The sequence below is a fragment of the Penicillium vulpinum genome (genome assembly GCF_028829585.1).
Source record: "Penicillium vulpinum strain IBT 29486 chromosome Unknown utg000003l_segment0_segment0, whole genome shotgun sequence".
NCBI classification, from domain to species: Eukaryota; Fungi; Ascomycota; class Eurotiomycetes; order Eurotiales; family Aspergillaceae; genus Penicillium; species Penicillium vulpinum.
Window position 1 is genome coordinate 6,033,813 of NW_026643243.1, and position 21,435 is coordinate 6,055,247.

At 48.6% G+C, this 21,435-nt stretch overlaps 10 protein-coding genes across 10 annotated transcripts; 7 read left to right on the forward strand and 3 right to left on the reverse strand.

Moving 5' to 3' along the window:
- Nucleotides 1-418: 418 nt before the first annotated feature.
- Nucleotides 419-1,462, forward strand: N7479_007317 (uncharacterized protein; the record flags this gene model as incomplete). Its single annotated transcript, XM_057255011.1, has 1 exon — nucleotides 419-1,462. The coding sequence occupies one exon, from the start codon at nucleotides 419-421 to the stop codon at nucleotides 1,460-1,462; it is 1,044 nt and encodes a 347-aa protein (XP_057108873.1).
- A 1,629-nt stretch (nucleotides 1,463-3,091) lies between these two features.
- Nucleotides 3,092-3,987, forward strand: N7479_007318 (histidine phosphatase family protein; the record flags this gene model as incomplete). Its single annotated transcript, XM_057255012.1, has 4 exons — nucleotides 3,092-3,140; nucleotides 3,192-3,570; nucleotides 3,652-3,861; nucleotides 3,921-3,987. The coding sequence occupies 4 exons, from the start codon at nucleotides 3,092-3,094 to the stop codon at nucleotides 3,985-3,987; spliced, it is 705 nt and encodes a 234-aa protein (XP_057108874.1).
- Nucleotides 3,988-4,759: 772 nt separating this feature from the next.
- Nucleotides 4,760-5,992, forward strand: N7479_007319 (phosphatidate phosphatase App1 family protein; the record flags this gene model as incomplete). The annotated part of the gene is made up of 1 exon (XM_057255013.1): nucleotides 4,760-5,992. The coding sequence occupies one exon, from the start codon at nucleotides 4,760-4,762 to the stop codon at nucleotides 5,990-5,992; it is 1,233 nt and encodes a 410-aa protein (XP_057108875.1).
- Nucleotides 5,993-6,632: 640 nt separating this feature from the next.
- N7479_007320 (Alcohol dehydrogenase superfamily zinc-type) lies at nucleotides 6,633-8,681 on the forward strand (the record flags this gene model as incomplete). Its single annotated transcript, XM_057255014.1, has 1 exon — nucleotides 6,633-8,681. The coding sequence occupies one exon, from the start codon at nucleotides 6,633-6,635 to the stop codon at nucleotides 8,679-8,681; it is 2,049 nt and encodes a 682-aa protein (XP_057108876.1).
- Nucleotides 8,682-9,133: 452 nt separating this feature from the next.
- N7479_007321 (GOLPH3/VPS74 family protein) lies at nucleotides 9,134-10,391 on the reverse strand (the record flags this gene model as incomplete). The annotated part of the gene is made up of 4 exons (XM_057255015.1): nucleotides 9,134-9,184; nucleotides 9,235-9,728; nucleotides 9,791-10,037; nucleotides 10,119-10,391. 4 exons carry the CDS (start codon nucleotides 10,389-10,391, stop codon nucleotides 9,134-9,136), a joined length of 1,065 nt encoding a protein of 354 aa, XP_057108877.1.
- A 927-nt stretch (nucleotides 10,392-11,318) lies between these two features.
- Nucleotides 11,319-12,116, reverse strand: acpA (acyl carrier protein; the record flags this gene model as incomplete). The annotated part of the gene is made up of 6 exons (XM_057255016.1): nucleotides 11,319-11,326; nucleotides 11,382-11,420; nucleotides 11,487-11,535; nucleotides 11,607-11,687; nucleotides 11,792-11,809; nucleotides 11,898-12,116. 6 exons carry the CDS (start codon nucleotides 12,114-12,116, stop codon nucleotides 11,319-11,321), a joined length of 414 nt encoding a protein of 137 aa, XP_057108878.1.
- Nucleotides 12,117-12,401: 285 nt separating this feature from the next.
- Nucleotides 12,402-13,234, forward strand: N7479_007323 (NuoI/complex I 23 kDa subunit family protein; the record flags this gene model as incomplete). The annotated part of the gene is made up of 3 exons (XM_057255017.1): nucleotides 12,402-12,667; nucleotides 12,768-13,033; nucleotides 13,104-13,234. The coding sequence occupies 3 exons, from the start codon at nucleotides 12,402-12,404 to the stop codon at nucleotides 13,232-13,234; spliced, it is 663 nt and encodes a 220-aa protein (XP_057108879.1).
- Nucleotides 13,235-14,026: 792 nt separating this feature from the next.
- On the reverse strand, nucleotides 14,027-17,002 carry N7479_007324 (putative 60S ribosome biogenesis protein Rrp14; the record flags this gene model as incomplete). Its single annotated transcript, XM_057255018.1, has 6 exons — nucleotides 14,027-15,523; nucleotides 15,639-15,725; nucleotides 15,779-15,802; nucleotides 16,184-16,277; nucleotides 16,444-16,666; nucleotides 16,777-17,002. The coding sequence occupies 6 exons, from the start codon at nucleotides 17,000-17,002 to the stop codon at nucleotides 14,027-14,029; spliced, it is 2,151 nt and encodes a 716-aa protein (XP_057108880.1).
- A 1,852-nt stretch (nucleotides 17,003-18,854) lies between these two features.
- hel10 (putative high expression lethality protein Hel10) lies at nucleotides 18,855-19,538 on the forward strand (the record flags this gene model as incomplete). The annotated part of the gene is made up of 2 exons (XM_057255019.1): nucleotides 18,855-19,174; nucleotides 19,229-19,538. The coding sequence occupies 2 exons, from the start codon at nucleotides 18,855-18,857 to the stop codon at nucleotides 19,536-19,538; spliced, it is 630 nt and encodes a 209-aa protein (XP_057108881.1).
- Nucleotides 19,539-20,024: 486 nt separating this feature from the next.
- On the forward strand, nucleotides 20,025-21,193 carry N7479_007326 (mitochondrial 37S ribosomal protein uS2m; the record flags this gene model as incomplete). Its single annotated transcript, XM_057255020.1, has 3 exons — nucleotides 20,025-20,055; nucleotides 20,112-20,315; nucleotides 20,382-21,193. The coding sequence occupies 3 exons, from the start codon at nucleotides 20,025-20,027 to the stop codon at nucleotides 21,191-21,193; spliced, it is 1,047 nt and encodes a 348-aa protein (XP_057108882.1).
- Between the last annotated feature and the right edge of the window lie 242 nt (nucleotides 21,194-21,435).

Consider the following 21,435-nt stretch of genomic DNA (forward strand, 5'->3'; position numbering starts at 1 on the left):
CTCATTACAACGATATCTTATTTTGTACACGGCGAGCGAGAAACTTTATACACCGCAAAGGGCAAAGAATCAAGTATCACCCATGGATGGCACAGATCAAATTCACTATTTTTCTTCTGAGGTTGGTCTAGTTCCTATAATTTAAAGTGTGACCCCATAGTCGTGGCTTCCGGGCCAAAAATGGAATCGGAGCAAACCCAAGGAAACCAGAGATGAGCAATGTATTGACCATCTGCCTGTCGCTCGAATCAACTCACAGAACTCACCCACCTTACAGATACAAGTCACTCAACCACACACAAGAACACTCACCTTTCGAATACCCATTACTTGTGCGTGCACTCTACTCGTCAACTCACTCACACTCTCTGTTCATCAAACACCGAACGCAGAAGACAGGCCAGCTCGTATCAACAAAATGGCCGAGGGCGCTATCCTCGGGCTCAAAGTAAAAGACACAAAGATGACACGCGACCTCGAAGAGCAGAACCAAGACATGGACCGCTTGCTCATCAATAAACCCGAACCTGAATGGATAGAATCTTCTGTTAATCCGCAGCATATGGCTAACCATATCGGACCATGGAAATCCATGCCGTCACAGTATAACAACAAGCTTAGGGAGTCTCGGGAACAAAATGCACAGCTGAGACTTGAGATGGAGAAACAGAAGAAAACTATCGCCAAACTCAAAAAAAACCGCAGAGAAGGCGTGGCCGAATTTGAAAAACACATGTCAAGGACTGAATCCAACGTCGAAAAAGAGACAAAGAAGATCGCTGACCTCGAGTACCAAAAAAGAATGCTGGTTCGTGATCTTGAGGAACGGAAAAAGAAGATTGCCGATCTCGAGTGCGAAAAAAGAGATATGATTCGTGATTTCAAGGAGCAGAAAAAGCAGCTTGCCGATCTCGAACGTGAACAAGGAAATATGGTCCATCTCCTCGAGGAACAGACCAGAATGACGTCTTCCTTGGAAAGGCGAAACGCAAAGATGAAGGACGTCCTCGGTAATATTGCCAGCACAATGTTCTCGGAGCTTGAGTACCAAGAAGAACTGATCAGCGAGATGAGACCAGACAATGAGGAGTTTTTCCAACCAAGTCACCAAACCCTAGTGGATTTGGTCGAAAACCTTGAGCAATGGACAGCAGACGACAAGCGTTCAGATATGATGTTCGATCTTGAAGAGGAGCCGCAGTTTGAACAGACATATGCAGAATTGTTGTCTCAATTCAATGAACAAGTATGCAAGCTCGATATGCAGTCACAAAAGCTCGATATACAGAAAAGCATGATTGATCAACAAGCAAGCACTATGTCCGAACTCGAGGCGCAGAAGCGAAAAATTGCTAGTGATCTCGAGGAACAAAATTGGAAGGTGGCTTTGTTCATTGACTGGATGGAACGTGTCAAATTGACAAATCCACTTCTTTACGACATAACTTTCTCAACAATATAATCAACTATGCATTTCGACGTCTTCTGATAGAACGAAATGGTGGGAAAGGCACCGCTGGGGCTAGGACCGGGAAGAGCTAATTGTTTTCACAAAGAAGCGCCTAATGGTAAGATAGCTAAGCCAACAAAATGAGCAAATCCATTTCCTAAAAAAGAATATCAGACTATCTTGTATCACGGAGGGAACTCTGAAGTCATCCACCCTGTCGATTCTGATCTCATCGCTTCGACCAGATACTCGTATAATAGAAATGAACAGCATGAAGTCATGAGCCGAACCCCGACAAAAGACATGGGATTGAATGGGATTTGATAGTTCAAACAAAGATGAAAAATTTGCAGGTTAGCAACCTGCGTCTATGGAGTCTAAATTCAAGTGCTTGCCTCTGGTTATAATCTATTTCACCCTCACCTCATTTCCCTCTCACTTCACTCAAAAGATTTTCCACTCATCAGGTCTCATTGCCTATGGTCTCTTATGTATACTACTCTATTGCTTAGCAGGGCCGTTTTGTTCTTCTTCAATGTTTTCTCCAATCCTCGAAGAGAACTTCATTCTTTCTTTCCCTCCTAAATCAAAAGTTAATTAAACAAAGAATTACATTAAACACGATTCGCATCACTGTCACTTCAAGAGTCAAATGACCGAGTAGGTTACAAAAAAGATATTTAGATGCTTCCCAGTCTAACCACTTTACAATCGTATTATATTCCCAAAATGAGATTCCAAAGCTCAAAGCCTCCTCACTGCCGCTGCTGTCTGCAGAAATTGACGCTGTGGTGCCGATGGCATCGTGGGCAATCGACTGCATGATGTTTGGGCCAAGAATGCGTCAAGGAGTGCGAGGAAGTGTGGCATATGAACGGGTTTGCATCTGTATAGACTGGACGAGTGGGAGCTGCTCTATTGGGTCGATACTTCCGCCTGGGAGAGTATCTGAAGGTGTTTCGATGTTGAGATGATGGGATGGATAGCATCGGTGAGATTATCGAAGGCATGTTGAAGGTACCTTGTTGGCTGGTATAGATTTGGATTAGTCTCGCTCTGTGAATGTATTTACACGCCACCTACCTGCTCAAGTCGTATTTTGTGCCAAATATACATGGACTATACAATCCGATTCATCAACTTCAGGATATACGTTGACTATGTACATGGTCTGTATGTTTTCCCTTGCTAGGGCAACCATGGGACGCCTAGGAAACGCGAGACATAGAATATGCAAGGGCTAAAATGAATTCATTTTGGAAAGTTGAACCAGATATGCAAGGTATCAATGGAATTAATTGCACATATGTCTGAGATTAAAAAAGGGACCGATTAACTAGTCCAGTCTGTGTTGAATTCTAAGCTCTATATAAAGACGCTATACCCCGCCATCGCGGGGTATAAACGGCCCCAAGGCGAATATATATCAAGTACTCTATTTAGCTATTATCTTTTACACGACCCCCTTTAATTGAGAAATACGTAGAATAAAAGGTCAACATTCTACTCCTAAGTCGAGCTAGCACACGTGGCGGGTGAATTTCAAACTCACCGGGGCGGAGATGCTTTCCACTTTTCCCACAATCCCGCAACCCACTTTCAACCACCACCCTTGGAATACCCTTGAACAATAATCCAAAAATGCCCGATAAAGACTCCAGCACCCCCCGTGTCTTCCTCTACCGACACGGTATGTTCCAGAGCGTCAATACTTTCTTTCCGTAGTCTAACTAGATTCTAGGGCAGACGGAATGGTCCAAGAACGGACGGTACACCGGAATCACTGAGCTTGAGCTTACCCAAGATGGTGTCAACCAAGTCAATGCATCTGGCAAGATGATTGTTGGTGCGGGCAAACTGATTGACCCAGCCAAACTTGCGCATGTCTACATCAGTCCTCGCAGGCGAGCGATACAGACCTTTGAGATTGCTTTCTCTGATGCAGATAAGCAGGCGCTTAAAGATGCACAGAAGATCTCTGAGACAGACAGACTGGCCGAGTGGGATTACGGTTTGTATGAAGGTCTGTTGACCAAGGAAATCCGGGCCTTGAGAAAGGACCACGGTCTGGATACCGAGAGTGAGTGGGATATCTGGAGAGACGGCTGCGAAAATGGAGAGTAAGTACTTTTTTAAAAGAAATATCTTTTAAATTTATGTCGAGTCGCCTACAATCGAGTATATTGACTAAACCAATACAGGTCTGCACAACAGGTGACGGACCGTCTTGATAATCTCATTCAAGAGATTCGCGCGATCCACAAGGACAAGATGCACGGAGAGAAGCCTGCTGATATCCTTCTGGTTGCACACGGACATTTGCTTCGTGCTTTCACCAAGCGCTGGCTGGGATATCCTATGGAGTTCCCTCTTTCTCTGATGCTCGATCCTGGTGCTGTTGGCGTCCTCAGGTAATTCCCTTCTATCCCACTTCATTGGCTTGGTAGTTGACCTTTTTTCCTATTTGCAGTTATCAGCATCATAGCATCGATGAGCCTGCTATGTTGGTTGGGTACGGATACCCGTTGCAGGAATGATCTGATCTGGATGGTGTACATTTCATAGAAGTTAACCGGATGGTTACTAAACATAGACTTGATACATGGCGATAATAGAGTAATGAAGATTATGGCCTTCATATAGTCTAACCTATCCTGAAGGGGGCTATTTGTGTATATCACATTATTTATGCCCTAGATAGAAACCATCTAGTCAATGCGATAAACCTTATATGAGTCATGGAGAATCCGGAGTCCACCACATGACTGAAAAAGAGAACGTCATAACTTCAGAGCCTCCAAAACCTTCTTTCGACCCTCGGCGTGGCTGTGCTTCTGATCACCAGGGGGGCAATACCAGCTTATCAAGTTCAAGTTCATCAGGAGCTCAGCCCTACTGCCAAGGCATCCCCGCAATGGTCCACGAGTGCTCCGTTCGCCTGACCTGCCCAGGTGGCCAACTAATATAGCCTTGACCTGTCATCCACCTAAATGTTATGTCTTCGCTCCAAATACCTATGATGAGAATACGAGCGCCTTCGAAAGGCAGACAATATCAGGTGGAGATAGAGATGGAGGCTTTTGGCTGAAGCGCACCGGATTGCACTAACACTAGATCGTTAAGTAACTAACGAGTCTAGCTAACTATGTTGTATATGATCGTCGTCTCTCCTTGTGAATTTCTTTTGTTTTTGCATCCTTGCGCTCTGACATGTGCTTTTCGGAGAATTTCCTCGGTACTTATTCTACAACTATCTTGTCACAGAAAAGCCTCAACCTTGAGGCTGCAAGTTAAATCGGCGTCGATATCATGCCACACCACAAATCAGACGAGTTATCGGTCGCTGATGCCAGAAAGAAGGTTCATGAGGCATCAACTTCGATATCTCCAACATCAGCGCAAGAAAAACGCAGCTCAGCGTTTATAAGTTTCTTCTCATCGTTCCTCAGCCCCAAGAACCCGCTCGCTCACCCAGCAGACCCACGCAAGCACACTGTGTGGCTACTAGACAATACAGCGTACCAGCCGGTAAATGAGGAGACAGACGAGTACCAGCTGTGCTGGCATGCGGAAGTAGTTGCCTGCATCTTTGAAACAGAAGGCAGGAGAGACGTGGGCAATCTCGTCGCTGCGATCGCCGACTACATCGGACTGGACGGCGAGGTGGGTGGCGACGACGAAGCACGCCGACGCATCACGGAGCGCGTCCAGCCCTTCCTCAATCACGTCTCACCAGCTCGCACAGTCACGCTGCAGGTGCCCATATCCCGGCCGGCACAGTCGCACGGACTCGGTCCATCCGACCGAAACGGCATCGTCAGCCAGACGGTCGATATGGGCGAAATGAGGATCTACGACGGGGAAATTGTGCGGCCGCGGCTACAGCATTTCGGCGATGAGGCTGTGTCGATGAACACAAATTTTGCCGTGCCTGAGGGCTGGCTGATTGTCTCGGATATTGACGATACTATCAAGCATACTAAAACTCTTGAGCCGACGGGGGTTATTCGCACGACATTTGCGGATGTCCCCGAGCCCATCGCTGGTATGCCGGAGTTCTATAGATATCTTCATGCTGAATTTTCTCCTGCATGGTTTTATCTATCCGCCTCGCCGTATAATCTTTATCCTTTCCTACACGACTTTCTGGATGAATACTACTATCCAGGTACGCTGGTGCTGCGTGATTACTCGTGGATGGATATCACGGGGCTTATCAAGTCGTTCACTGAGAAGACACAGGAGTACAAGGTTGATCGGATGGAGAAGATTCGGCGGTGGTTCCCACGTCGGAGAGTGCTTTGTATTGGGGACTCGACGCAGCAGGACCCGGAGGCTTATGCAGAGATGTATAGTCGGTATCCCGAGTGGATTCATGCTATCATGATTCGCAAGGTTACTGATGTGGCGCATATGGAAGAGAAGAATGAACCAGGGAGGTTTGAGGAGGCTTTCAAGTACGTACCGCGGCATATTTGGACAGTCTTCGAGGATCCAGAGGAGTTATATGATTTTGTTGATGAGCTGGGTATGGAGGACTAGGATTGATAGGTGTAATAATCTGTACATATTTAGTTGGATTGGTTATTTGTCAATACTTAATGTGATTCTGAACTCTCTCTCAAACATTCTCTTTCAACCATTTTCTACCTTTCCCAATCCAGTAGATTGCAGAATGAGGATCAGTCTAAAAAGTTGAAAGAAATAAAAAGTCATCGCCTGGATTGACCGGCGATCAGAACAGCACATCGGGTCCAGGCGATACGGAAGGCAGGCAGACACCTTTATGAAGCAGGTTGAGGGATAAAATATACACTGCAGACTATCAACCCGCCAGACAAACGTGCCCACCGTGCCTTGGAAAGATACTGTAAGCAACGATCTATAAGACCCACATTGTGGATATTCCATTATTCCATCGCACTATCAACATTCCATGAACCACAATCCCTATACAATATAGCCCCAAGTCAACCCAAGTCAAATAGAAAGACAAGATTAACTTGCCGCTCATTGCAAAGGAATTGACCGGGATTGTTGAGTGGCGATGTTGACCTAAGCCCTACTACATACGTCAAGGTTAGGAAATGTCTTCCGATCTATAGATGGCAAAAATGAAGACCCTACTTCTAAAGCCTCAGCTTTCTCACAACTCATTAGAAATACTCAAATTTCTAACAAGATGCATCAAGATCCTAATGATACTATGCAGTCACAGATACCCCCTACGCAACCTATCGTGGAACACGAACCAAAGCATCCATCACAGCCCTCAACACGGACTCCGGAAGCCTTGAAGCCGCCTTCTGGGCCCTCAAAACGTACATCAGAAGCAACTAAAGGCACTCCAGAATCCAGGAAGCCCAGTTCTTCACATGCCGCAAAGCCTACCTCATCAACGCTGAACGACTCACCCTTCACACCACTGTCGATGCGAGCCCTCTACTACGCCCCAGACAACGACATATCCGAAGGAATCCCAGAGGGAGAAATCGACGACGCCATCTCACCTGATACAAACACAAGCGTCATCCGCAAGAAAGAAACAAACCTTGTGTTCGACTCATGCTTCCCAACGCCGCAGCCCTCTTCTCAGCAATACCTGCTGAAGATCCTCACAGCAGCATTTTGCCACGATGAGATTCGTCTCGCGGAGCTCCTCAACCCCCCAAAGAGCACTCCACAGATCCCACTTCACAGTCTCTGTGGAACAGTTATCAGCACTCCACGCGAAGACGACGAGCGGGAAGAAGGCCCGAAGTTCAAAATCGGTGACGTAGTCTTCGGTGTTGTGAGTTACACGCGTGACGGGGGAGCGGCAGACTATGCAGTTGCCACTGAGAAAGAGCTAGCGCTGAAACCGGAGAATATCACTGTTGCCGGGGCGGCAGCACTTGCATTGCCGTCGTTGACGGCTTGGCAGGCGCTTTTTCGTTATGCCGGACTTGATCCCGATGTGCCTGGTGGGATGAGCGAGGGCGATGATGCTTATGGGGGTGGAATGGGGCGGTGGCTTTGGCAGCAACAACGCCGTGATTCCGTACTCGGCAGCAAGGATTATGGCTATGGGCACCGCAAAAGCACGGTTGTTAGTACCGGGAACGGCGGCCTGCTAAATGATACTACCAGTGGTATGGGCGGCGGAAGTGAGAACGGGCGGTGGGTTTGGCAGTGGAATCGCCGCGGCGATGACAATACCAGTGGCACTGCTGATGCTGACATTGACAATATCCCTCCAACTGCCAGAGCAGTCAATCCTCCTCCTGACTCTAAGACTGTACGCCGTGACAGTCTAATCAGTCTCGTCAGCGGTAATCCCACTGGCAAGAATACTGTTCCTCGCGCTGCCAGCACACTTGACCCCAATCCTAAAGCCACTGTCCGCCGCAACAGTTTGATCAGTCTGGTCAAAGGTAACGCCGCCAACGCTCCAGCCAGTCGTGCTGCTAGCACAGTCGATCCTACTACCAATGCCGATGCCAATAGCAATAGCCGCCGCGCAAGCCTGGTCAAGCTAGTCACTGGTAGCCCTAGCCCCGGACGGCGTGCCAGCCTGCTAGGAAGCATAATTGGCGGCACTGATTCCAACGCCAACGGAAAGCAAAAGCTGCCCAATATCCGAGTTCTCGTCACCAACGCCCGCGACAATGATATCGGTCGGGTCGCAGTGCAGATCCTGCGAGCAGATTCGCTCTTCCCCACCCCCGTCCGGCCGTGGATTTGTGTAACCTGCACGCAGGTCGAAGCCGACATCATCGAGAAGGACTGGGAAGTGGACGAGATAGTAATCATCCCGCACCTCCCGTCGCCGGACGAGTGTAACATCGAGAAGGTGTTCCGCGCGCGCCGTTGGCAGCCAGTTGACATCGTGCTTGACTGTGCTGGCGGTGAAGTATTCCGGGCGGCTCATGCTGCCGGTGTTGTCAAGGATTACGGGGCTGTGTTGACAGTTGTGGATGGTCAGGTTGCGCAGCAATCTCCGCTTGTTCCTGAGAAGGATGTCCTGGGTGAGAAGAAGCGTGGGATTAAGAGCCGGTTTGTGCCTGTCAATCCTGATGGATTGTCCATGGAGCGGATTGCGGAGTTAGTGGAGGAGGGTTTGGTCAGTGGGAGAGAGATTACTGTTGTTGATCTTGCGCGTGCGGCGGATCTTTTGGCTGCTGGAGCTGCTGGGACGGCGGGGAGTCGGCGTGGTGGAATGGTGGTTGTTAGGGTTAATAATGTGGCCTGAACTTAGATTGTCATGTGTATGCATTGGTTTAATACAGAGATATCAAAAGCACATCGCAGGAAGAAGCAATATTGCTAAGGAAAGCAACCTAGGGTTGTGTATCAATTTGAAAATATTTTGGGCCACTTACTTGGTAGGCCAAAAACCAATTTCGCAGATCCCAAAATTCAAGTTTAAGAAAAAAGAAAAGAATAGAACAAAGGGTGAAGTAAATCAAAGTTAGTGAGATATCCCATACAAGAATAAGTTTTGACCCGATGATTCCACATGAAAAACAAAAAAAGCGACGCTCTACCCCAACCCCCATCAAACTACATGAACAGAAGAAGAAATCGAAGTTTTGTGGCCGAGGTGCAAGTCAAGAAAGAGAGGAAGAGAGAGAAGGCGAGAATGAAGAAGGTGAGAAAGAAGTCGTAAAGAACAAAAGACAAATGTATTACGCGGTACCTCCGTTAAAGTAAAGAATCAAGCCTGGTAAAAACGCTCAAGCATGCGGCAACAATCTGTTTGCTGATTAGCACATGGTGTTAACGCGGTAGGGGATGTAGCTTACCTCCATCTGAAGCTCTCTATCCTTGTTTCGATTGATCTCCTCATTGACGACTTGAGCCAAATTGGCTCCGATCGCCTGAGAACCTCCAGTCTTCCTACCAAATGGCCATTGCGAATACTCGGCCAGCAATTCATCTACCTGCGCGAAAGCTCTCTCGCGAGCCTCGTGGCTCATGGTGACCAAAGCGTTCTCGAGGACATTGGCAGCGTATGCGGCGCAGACCATGGTGATTGAACGAAGGTATCGGTATTCGGCGTCTTCAGGGAGCCACGGGCTAGGAGGGATGATCACAGTGCGGTTGGTGCAGATGTTGCGCACTCGTCGATGGAGGTCTTCTTTCGCGCCACCGTCGGCCACAGGATGCGTCGCCATATCGAAGAGGAGGAAGTTGCGCTTTTCGGTTCGGAGAATACCCTTGTCCACAAGACCCTTGGCCAGTCGTTCCCGGACTTGCTTCAATTGATATCCGATCTTCATCAAATTCCAGGTTTCGCCTACAAGCAGCCCGGTCAGTAAATACGCCGCAAACGAAATTTCTGCTCCAGCCTTATCTCACCACTCAGCAAATCAATCCATGAGTTGACGCTCATCTTCTCGCTTGACTTCATCATCTTCAGCGTCTCGTCCAGCAAGACCTCCCCAGTCAATGTATCGTCGACGACCTCGATAATGCGGTCGGCCAGGGGGAAACGTCGCCGCGATGAATCCTTCTGCATGCTTATACGTCCGCGGAGCGCGAGCTCAATAACAATACACCCTCGCAGGGCATAGGAGATGTTTTCGTTCCAGAAAGAGAGATAGCCCTATTGCGGCGCGAACGCGCGGTCAGCGATCGGAACCACGAATCAGACAATCAGGCATGAGATGTATCCAGGAAGACTCACCTGTTTATCCTTCAAACCCAACAGCAAAATATCCTCCATCAGAGTCAATTTGGGCTGCTTGCCCCGTTCCTCGTTTTCGCTAATATCGCGGGGGTCGAACGCAATCTTGTGTCCATTCTCTGCACTGGTAAACGACGTCTCTGGCCCACGGTTATCCATCGCAGAGCCATTTCGGGAGACTGGCGATGACACTCGGCTGTCATCTTGTTCGTCCGCCCCAGCGACTCGACCGGCGCCTCTGCGGCGAGTCAAGCCCCCGGCTGCTGAGGCCATGAGATCGAATCGAGTTGGGTGGAGGATCAAAAGGGGAAGAGAGAAATGGCCGGATATGACCAAATGATTCCGAGCTATATGCCGGTGATTTGAGTGGTCTGGGTGGTGAGATGTTAAGAAGGACCGTGAGGACCGAGAGTCTGTGGTAGAAGTGGGACTTTCGGTGTCAGGGGAAACCAGGGACCGAATGGGCTAGCCAAAACGATACAGTGTCGGGTATATTGATTGGACTTGACCCGCCTAAATACGAGAGGAATAGGCGACTGCAACGGGGTTGTGAGAAGGGCGAAGGTCAAAGTAAGTTAGTTATGTGGTTCAGTGATGTGGCTCTTTGTATCTGCGGGTGCTTAAAAACACCCGTCAAAGGTCATGATAGTAATCTCCCAATCATGATTCTATTTCATAGAGCTCTATTTTTTTTTGGAAAATTAGCAATCTAGATTGCTTGTTATATATCTACAATATCTTGTCACAATTCGAGATGCTTATGTAGTTTGTCTTTTTTGTTTATGTTCCCAGTTAAAACAAAAGCACATGTTAGCCACGAATTCCACTCCACATACATCTATGTACAATCAGACCATAATCTGATAATGTGACCTACGGAAGGAATATATATTTAACTACCTATATATAGGTATCTACGAAAAAAAAGGTGGCTCAATGGACTATCAAGCTGGAAACAGATACCAAAAATGTCAAGACGCATTTGGTGAGTATCACCACGTGGGAGCAAATGCTGCTTCAAAATTGCATAAATTGCACTCAAATGATATACACGATATAGGAAAGAAAAGCCACTGGCATGTATTCAGCATACAAAATTAGCATGAGTATCACTGTGTTCAACGAACCCCACTGATGTCAACATGCTGATTCTTTTTCTATCCGATTCTCCAACCGATCCCAAGTCTTCAAGTTAAATATTTAGTGGGCTATGAATAAGTCAGCAAATTTCAAGGAAGAAAGGGTACTATGGAATTCACATACCATCGGGCTGGGCCAGGATGTACTCGACAGCCTTCTCAACTATGCGTAATATTCATGTTAGCTCTGGTTGACGGATTATAACGAGCTCATCAAGCCCTAACGTACCACTGTGGATCTGGTCGGCCTCCTTGTCGGGGATCTCAATGCTGAACTCCTGTTGAAACAGTTAGATATCCACGATACACTATACAACTGTTGTTTTTCCGAGGGAAACCGGGCGCGTACCTCCTCAATGGCCATCACAACCTCGACGGTATCCAGGCTGTCCAGACCAAGGTCGTTCGAGAAGTGGGAAGTGCCGTTAATCTGCAAGTCAAACGAGTTTAGTTGATGAATGTTTTTGGTCGCCTTTCCCATAGCTCATAGCGATGCGAATGTCACGGCGATATATCCGATAGATAATCACTGACCTTGCTGGCATCGGAGACCTAAACATGAAACAAATCCAGTCAGCATTTTGCTTTTCGTCTATAACCGATAGATCGCGAGTTTCCCCGGGAAAACAATATGACGCACCTTGTCGAAGTTCTTGAGCAGGTTGACTATCCGGCCCTCGGCCTCATTCTTGCTCAGACCGGCAGGGGCGGAGTAGAGGCGGACACCCTGAGCGAAGCAGGGAGTGAATTGAGGGACCTGGGCAGCAATGGGGGAGCTGCGGATGTGGAAGGGAGCCGGGGTCTTGATGACACGGGGGGCGGAAGCCTTCAAGGAACGAGCAATGGCGGAGCGGAACATGATGGAATAGATTGATCGGACAAGCGCAAAGGCTAAAAAGATCTAGAGTATTAAAAAGAAATGGGTGGGGAGTAAAAGGGTAGAGATTGGGGGAAGACGGTTGCCGCAGAAGAGGAAAGATGTGAGGTCGCGCCCAGCAAAATCCTGCGGGCCAATCAACGCCCGACAGAAAGGAATGACCTAAGCCCGAAACCTGCAAACCACCACAACCTAAGACTTGCTCCCCTTCACATCTAATTGAACCTTGACTACCCACCTCCAAACCTCACTCTCCTCTCCAAAACAATGGCCGCCACCCGCTCGGTCGCGAGGCTAATTGCCTACCGTCGGCCGACCCCCTTCGGTTTGCTGGGCTCGACCGCAAACTTCTCTTCCTCGACCTACCGCGCAGCAAGCCCAGCGGGACCCCCTCAGGCCGGGTTCCGCCTGCCCCCGCCCAAGCGCTGGGATCAGGACTCTGAGTCCGCGATGGATAAGGCCAGCAAATACTTCCTCATGGCAGAGATCTTCCGCGGCATGTACGTGGTGCTCGAGCAGTTTTTCAGACCACCGTAAGTGCTTATCCCACACAACCTTACCGGCGATATGCGGATCGCAGTCCATAATCAATGGCATCGAAATATATCATCTAATTGCGTCGCCCTGTTCTAGTTACACCATCTTCTACCCCTTCGAGAAGGGTCCTATCTCTCCCCGTTTCCGTGGTGAACACGCTCTCCGTCGCTATCCCACTGGTGAAGAGCGCTGCATTGCTTGCAAGCTCTGTGAGGCTATCTGCCCGGCTCAGGCTATTACCATTGAAGCCGAAGAGCGTGAGGACGGAAGCCGCCGGACGACCCGTTACGATATTGATATGACCAAGTGCATTTACTGTGGCTACTGCCAGGAGAGCTGCCCTGTGGATGCCATCGTTGAGAGTGAGTTCAGCACCCTCCGGCTACATCTCAATTGATATCCAGACCGGATTGCTAATATTTTGTCTTTCAGCTTCCAACGCCGAGTATGCCACCGAGACCCGTGAGGAGCTTCTGTACAACAAGGAGAAGCTCCTCTCCAACGGTGATAAGTGGGAGCCTGAGATTGCTGCTGCTGCTCGTGCAGATGCTCCCTACCGATAATCTATTTCCCTCCAATCTGATCAGCGTCTTCTGGCAAATCCACATCTACCCCAGATGTTAGATGTGTGGACATGAATATGCTAGTCGCAATACCCGTCCATTCAAGAGGCACTACTAGTGCCTTGAAAACAAGAAAGATTTTAAGTCCCATCACATCACTGTACATAAATTGCCCTCGACTGTGTTATCATCTTGTACTAGTCAATTCCCAAAGGAAATGTCTTTCCCTGGAACTCTGGCCCCCTTGTCTCTTTTTTATTTCCTATGTTGTGGAATCTAGCAGCTTTTTTTTCTGGTTGAGATTCAATTCAAAATATATAAATTCAATCAATCCCATCTTATATTTGCGTGGAACACTTTTCCGCTAACCGCATACGTATATATATAGCACATGTTGAGATCTAAAGCTTTACATAGGCATAAACAAACACGGAACACATATACAGCCCGATAAGAAAATGATATTGTATTCACAGATAAATCAAATCGCTACCGATGCTGTCATGCATAGACATAAATTGACAGACTAAGCCGCCAAAGACACAAACGCAAACACCAGGCACCTTGATCTCCGGACGGATATTTCCCAGTTCAAAATCTCAAAACACTTTTTTGTTGGTTCGGAGCTTCCGTGTGCGGTCTTGTTTCTTTCAGAGATGGTAAACATCTCTGAAAGAAACAAGACCGGTTTGAAGGGTATGCAGAGAAAAGAAAAAGAATCTAAAAGAAGACGGATTGATGTAAAAGCAAGCGAGAAACGAAATAAAATTAAGCCACCAGATAGAAGCTTGTTTATTTCTTCTTGCCGCCACCCTTGAAGCTGCCCTCGAATCCAGGACGAGCAGCCTTCTTCTTTCCACCGCTGCTGGACTTCTTCTTGCCCTTGACACCTTTCTCGTCCCGACGCTTGCGAAGGTTCTCCTCGCGCTTGTTCTGACGCTCTCCTCTGAATTTGGCGACGGCGTCCATACGGTCACCCCATTCGCGCTCAGACTTCTTCTTTGCTGTCTCCTTGCGCTTGAGGGCCTTCTTTAGCAGAGAGGTATCATCGCGGACACGCTCGCCGTGAGCACGCTTCTTGGCATTCAACCAGAGATCCTTTTCTTCAACGTCGGCACGCTTCTCAGGGTCCATCGCTTCGAGACGGGCTTTCTTGGCCTCGGCAACCTTGAGCTGGGAAGCCGGGTCACGGGCACCGCTGGTCTTCGGCTTATCGCGCACGGTGGTTCCGGTGGCGTCAGTCTGCTGGCCGTCTGCGAACATCACACGACCGAAAGAGAAGTTGTTGCTGGCGGAGCTGACGGACTCGGCAGGGGAGCGGGGAGATGCCAGGAGAGATCCAGAGCCCCCGGGAGAGAAGCGGCGGGCCATGGCCTCGTCGGTCTTCTTTTCTTCCTCAATCTTGGCCTTTTCACGCAGTTCTCTCTTGTGTGCTTTTCTTTGCTCAGCCTTTTGCCGGCGGGCTTCAATAAGCTCTTGGCGGTTGCGTGCAGGCTTGCCGTTGAGTCCATCTGCGTGGCGCTTAGCCCGAAGCTCGTCCAGACGCTTCTGTAGGCGCTGCTTTAGCTCTTCGGGTGTGTGCTTAAGAGGTTTGGGCTCTGAGGATTTGGCTTCGGTGGAGGCGGAGGGAGGAACAATGGAGGAAGTGGAGGAGGTGCCGGATTGGGGATTTGAGGCATCGAAAGTAGGAGAGTCGGTGGTAGACGGGGCAGAAGAAGGGGTTTCCTCTTCAACGTTAAACTCAACAGAGAACCCTTCCTCGACAACACCGTCATCTTCTTGATCGTCGTCTTCTTGGTCGTCGTCTTCTTCATTCTCGGATGCTTCGGTGTCCTTGGCTGCACTGCCGTTAGGCTTGGGTGCAGATTTTTCCGAATCCTCAGTTGGGGTGGTCGATGGCTTTTTGCTCTGCTGAGACTTCTCCTTGCGGGCAGCATCCTTGGCCCTCTTTTTCTCCATTTGGGCGGCCTTCTTCTGGGCCTTCTTTTCTTCCTTTTGCTTTTTCCGTGCCTCGGCCTCTGCTGCCTTGGCGGCATCTGGCTTATCAGTCTTTTCAACCTGCTTTTGCTTCTTGATGTTGGTGGTTCCACGCTGAAGTCCTTCTCTAGGCTTCTCTGTGCCCATCTCTCCGTCGGACGAGTCGGACTCGATGGTGCCGTCCTCACGCTTTCGCTTGCGTGCGTTTTCATCCATCACGTCTTTGGCAGTCTTAGCGGCTTCGGGGTTCAACTTCGCCCGCTTTGCCTCGCGTGCTTGTTCTTTGGTTTGCTTTTTGCGTTGCCATTGATCCTAAAAATGAGGATGATCGTCAGACAGAGATCTTCGGAATGAACGATAAAGGTAAAAACACAAGATTGACTCCGATCCCACAGTAATCTTATCAAACGCAGCAAGGGCTACATACACTTGTATCTTCTTCACCATAATAGTATTTGGCGGGGATCAAAGACAGCAGACCGTCAAATGCCTGCGCATGGCTGCGCAGCCGTTCCTTGGGGGCAGTCAGCTCGCAATCCTTGCGGGGCATTCTCCGAGTGCACAAACCTCGATATCATCCATGATCTTTTTCTGCAAACAGAAATTGTAATCTGGAGGGGAAAGCTCGACAGTCAAGCGCAACGAAAAATTTGGGGGGAGGAAATCTTGGCGCTATAATTGTCTCCGCTTCGGCTGGGTTACCGCCTTCGCACAACAATTTTGCTGGATTGGTCTGTGCGTTGATAGAGAGGTTCCCGGAGGTCGGTTGATTGTTCCCTCTGCCTTCCAAGGTTATTCTTTCTATTCATCCCCTTTGGTTGTGCTCTCTTCGTTTTTATTCTATTGATTCCATGATTATATGTCCCTGATCATATGCATTATTTTATTCAATCTATGAATAAATCCCTGAATATACGCTCAATGACCAACAAAGTGGATATGCTTTCCATCAAAATATTAAGCTTGATCTACGAGGCCAGTCCTAACATCCAGCCCAGGGCATCCCTCGCTTTTGATGCTCGTCACATTTCCATACGGCCAAGGATCTATCCAAATGAGGTCGAATCTGAAACAGTCAGCGCCAGTACATAACACAAGGTAAAACAAACCAGCTTCTGCCGAAGAGAGTCGCAGGTCCAAGTCTCCATGGGGCAACCGCCTCCTAGGCATATTTCTCCCCATGCGGAACCCATCCTAAAAAGACAAACACACGTGGGAATACATTCACCTACCGTTCATCCGGATATTTAATAGGCTCAAAAGCACCAAGCTCCTCCTCAATCCCACCCATCCTCGAGTGCCGCCATGCAATCAAAATGTTGCCCGGTCCATCATACGACCTGATCGCCTCTGCCACACATTTCACTTGGTTCCGCTTGCAGTGTGTGTCAACTGTGAGGCCTAGATCATTGGCGAGGGGTAGAACGGTTTCAAACGAACGTCCATGCTCGCCATCTATAGAGAGAAAGCATATTGTCAGCCATGGCTATGGAACTCAATACCCCTCCGCGCCTTGTTTCGGCACTGTGGCATTGGTTTGGTGTCAAGTATTGTTTTAAACATACCTCGTTTCACACGAGGTGCCATGATATACCCGATGTCGTACTCCGAGCCTTGACCGAAAACACTTCTGAGACACTGTGCCCGCTTGACCCCGTCTGGGCTTAAACGATAGTCGTTCGGATCCTGAGGTTTCTCGCCGTGTCGAATTATATAGACAGTTGGGTGTGATTTGGCGGATACGATGCCGAGACAAAAGCACAGAGCTGAAAGGGCCGATAACATTAGCATTTTTAGTACATGGACTAGCTATAGCCCAGTTATACACAAAGTAGGCGCGTAATAGCTACTGTCTGGATAAATGGAGCAGTGAAGAAGCAAGAAGCATGATCCCTAGAAACAATTATAAACGTATGGGAAAAGCAAGTCCTCCATAGAGGGTGCTCTAGTTATAAGTAGAGGGCATGATCCAAGTCCTGTTATAGAGTCTCAGAAAGAAAAAGAAAAAATAGGGCTGACACATTAAAAAAGCAAAATGTGGATCAGCAGAGTAACATTCCAATGATCATCCAGCAAGTAAGGGCGCCAGAGCTGAAAATGGAATAAAGTTGGAGCTCATATGAGCGCTTGACAAACTAGAGGCGGCCGTTCGATCGATTTGCTGCAACCCGGCAGTGTGATTGGTCTAGCATGTTCTGCATATCCACTGCACTCCGTTGATCGTCTCAGTTGGAGATCTACAAGGTACAATATAGAGGTTTTGATAGGGATCAAAATGTTCACTGATTTACGTTTATATACAATATACGATATAGTTTATAAGCATATAAATCAATATCTCACAATCAAGATCATGGGTTCGGAAAATATCGCGGAGGTAATTCGGACCCTTGCACTCGACAGTGGACAGCAGCGTACGCTGTACAACGCAGATATATACATCAGGATCCTCTAGATGGTTTAAGCTACTGTCATCCGATCAAGTCTCATGTTATTAGCCCAATGTTTAAAACGGTCATGCGTCGATCATAATCGATCATCCAGCACATCAGAGATGAGAGCGTATAAGTAGTCCACGGGATCAAAATATGGGCTGTGATAGGGTTGTTCTATCACAAAAAAAGGGTGATCTGATGACGATCTCTTTTACCAATATGTATTCATTGCAAGTAAAATGTATATCTTATATTATACTCTGTAATTTTCGATCGCATGCTTTTCAAGATATATATTGTTAACCATCCCCGAAGTCAAATTTTATACAAACAGTCTACGTTGTACATTGTTGCCTCCCGATTCGCCATCATGTTGAAGGTCACTTGGACATGTCATCATTATGATTCCAATGCAATCTGACTTGTTTTGGAAGACATGCATTGGATTGAGAGGCTGAATGAATGATATATGGGCTAATGTGGACACCGTCGATATATATGTAGTATTATAGGTGAGACTACGGCGTACTTACAGTTATATAACCTTGGCTTCAGGTTCTTACAAAGTAGATCAAGACTTGTGACATCAATAGGAGGATATCGGGTGCCACCTTCGACAGCAAACTCCAAATCCGTGTTCGGAGATAAATGAAAAAAGGGGCTTAGCGTAGGCAGCCGAATAAAACGCCCCAATACAGAAATTGCCAAGATACATTACGCAGCAGCGGAGAAAGAGATTCTGGAAGATCAGTGGAAGCCGAGGGATCCGTGTAATCTATTGGGAACCAGATCTGGTAATGTATAAACCGAACCTCGGGAGGCTTGGGTCAGCTTGGGTCATCCTGGCATAGCCACAGTTGAATATAGTACCATGTTGCGCGGAAGTGTGGCGGCGTAATCAACTTAATCAGGCTGAGTGCATCGATGGACGTTCTGGCGAATTCGATTTCTAGTTCGAACCAGTAAAAATACGGTAAAAATAAAATAAATTATGCATGTCCCAAGGCTGAAAGGCGGCTTTACGCTGCGCCCCTCGTTCTGTAAGTTTTCGCTTGCCATGTGGGGTTACCGTCAGCCCTGCGGTTACTCCGTGTACTTGGAGTCATCTCTTATAAAAGGTTGGCCCCTCACTTCACTTCTCTTCATCACTTACCACTACTCTCTACCTTTCATATTCCATCTTCCTCAAACCCAATTCAATTTACATCATGTCCGGCTACGATCAGTACAACCAGGGCCACGGCCAGCAGGGTTATGGCCAGCAAGGTTACGGCCAGCAGCAAGGCTACGGTGGCCAACAAGGTTACGGCCAGCAGGGTTATGACCAGCAACAGCAATATGGCCAGCACCAACAGGGCTATGGCCAGCAGGGCTACGGCCAACAGCAGGGTGGTTCCTCTGACTACTACGCCGGCCAGCAACACCAGCAGCAGGGCTATGGCCAGCAGCAGGGTGGGTCCTCTGACTACTACGCCGGCCAGCAACACCAACAGCAAGGATACGGCCAGCACGATCAGAACCGCCAGAGGTATGTACTTCCATCACCCTTCACTTCCGTGCATCATGTACTAACAAACTATAGCGGCTATGAGCAGCAGGGTGCCCCCGGTGAAGCCCAGGAGGGCGAGCGTGGTCTTGCCGGTGCCCTCGCCGGCGGTGCTGCCGGTGGCTTCGCTGGCCACAAGGTCAACCACGGTTTCCTAGGAACAATCGGTGGAGCTATCATTGGTAGCATCGCCGAAGACGCCGTCAAGAAGCACCGCAAGAGCAACAGCCAGTCCCCTCCTCAGTACGGTGGCCCCTCTCCCAACGGTCCCTACGGCGGCCCTCCTTCCAACAATGGCAGCAGCCCTTCCATGATGGATCAGCTCGGTGGCTACTTCAAGAAATAGAGGGTTTCCGATGAACTTCCCCATTGCGTTTTCTGCCTGATGACACGGTTTTCATGAATTTCTTTCTTTGCTCTTATTATCCTGACGGGCCGGCATGCATTTTTTTTTCTCCCGCCAGATCGCATTTTATTTTTCATGGCTTTTTTTTTCTTCGCCCTCGAGGGCCTTGTACCATGACAGAACTGCGTTGATATCGGAAATCACCTTTGTGTGATCTGATCATAATTTTCAGAATTGCAACGTGATTACCTTGCCGAAGGCGTTTTTTTGTAGAAAACAGTAAATCAAATAGTAAGTCATAAATCATAATGGTTATAGACACTGCCGTCTGCGAGAAGTAGTGAGGCAAGCGGAGAGGCCAAAACACCACCCCAAGGGGAATAGCGTAAGGCCTCAGGCACCAACCGCCAAGCCCGACAAAAGTTCGAGCGGGCAAGTCCTTAGTAACCTCCTTGCCAGACACATCTGCAATTTAGCATTCCCAAAATGATTATACGGAAGCTTTGTATGCGCCAGAGTGAGTGTGGTCCAATTGCTGCTGTTATATTCAATGCCCCTGCTAACAACACCCAGGCCGCCAGCTCCTTGCTCTGAGCCGACGAGCCCCGGTTTCGAGTCGCTTCCAATCGACATTGCCCGAAACCCCAGTCGAAACTTTGCAGACGCCTATCAGAGATGAGATTTCTCGCCCAGAAAACCCGCTCCTTGAGATGGTACAGGCGCAGTATGAGGCCAATACACCCGCACAACAAGAACTCACATCAAACGGGCCGCAAAGTGAGCCGCGAATTCCTTCTCGGAGATCGAACACCAGCTAACTCCATCTTGCCTTTCTTTCCTTAGGAAGCAGTTTCAAAAAACTCGGCACAACCGTGAAATCCTCCTACGACCCCGAAGATGTCATCCGCAACCCCCCCAAGCCATCCCAGATCTCCCTGGAAATGCTGCTCGCAGCAGGAACCCACCTGGGCCACTCGACCTCACGCTGGAACCCACAGAACTCGCGCTACATCTTCGGTATCCGCGAGGGAGTGCACATCATCTCGCTGGACGTAACAGCCGCACACCTCCGCCGCGCCGCAAAAGTCGTTGAGGAAGTCGCCGCACGTGGTGGGCTCATCCTCTTCGCCGGTACACGCAAGGGCCAGAAGCGGGCCGTTGTCAAGGCGGCGTCGCTGGCAAAGGGCTACCACATCTTCGAGCGGTGGATTCCGGGCTCTCTGACGAACGGCGAGCAGATTCTCGGCCACTGCGAGACGAAGGTTGTCAACGCGCTGGACGAGGAATTGCCCAACTTCAAGCCCGATCTTGCTGATCGCCCGTCGCTCAAGCCCGATTTGGTCGTTTGTCTTAACCCGCTTGAGAATGTTGTTTTGCTGCATGAGTGTGGACTGAACAATGTTCCTACTATCGGTGTTATTGATACCGATGCCGATCCTACGCGTGTTACCTACCCGATTCCCTCGAACGATGATAGTCTGCGGGCTACTTGTCTTATTGCGGGAATTCTTGGTCGCGCTGGTGAGGCGGGTCAGATTCGTCGGTTGAAAATGGCACAGGAAGGTCGGACTTCTTACACTCCTATCACAGCTCAGGAGCTGCGTCTTGATCCGTTTACGGGTATGGCTCCTGGTGGTGAAGGGCAGAAGAAGTAGGGGGATATATATTGTGTCTTCTGCCTTCTGATTGCATTTTACTTTTATTTTTGGTATCCGGTCGATTGCATTGAAACGACGGGACTCTGTACTGTATAGATGATTCCAGGTCTTGGTGTTAAAATATGTATTAACAACTTTGAGTCAATTTTAGTTCTTTTTTACTTGGTTCCATCTTATCTTGTAATAAGGGACAATGCATAAGTAACAGCCTCTCCAGAAATTAGGCTTCTGGTGATCTT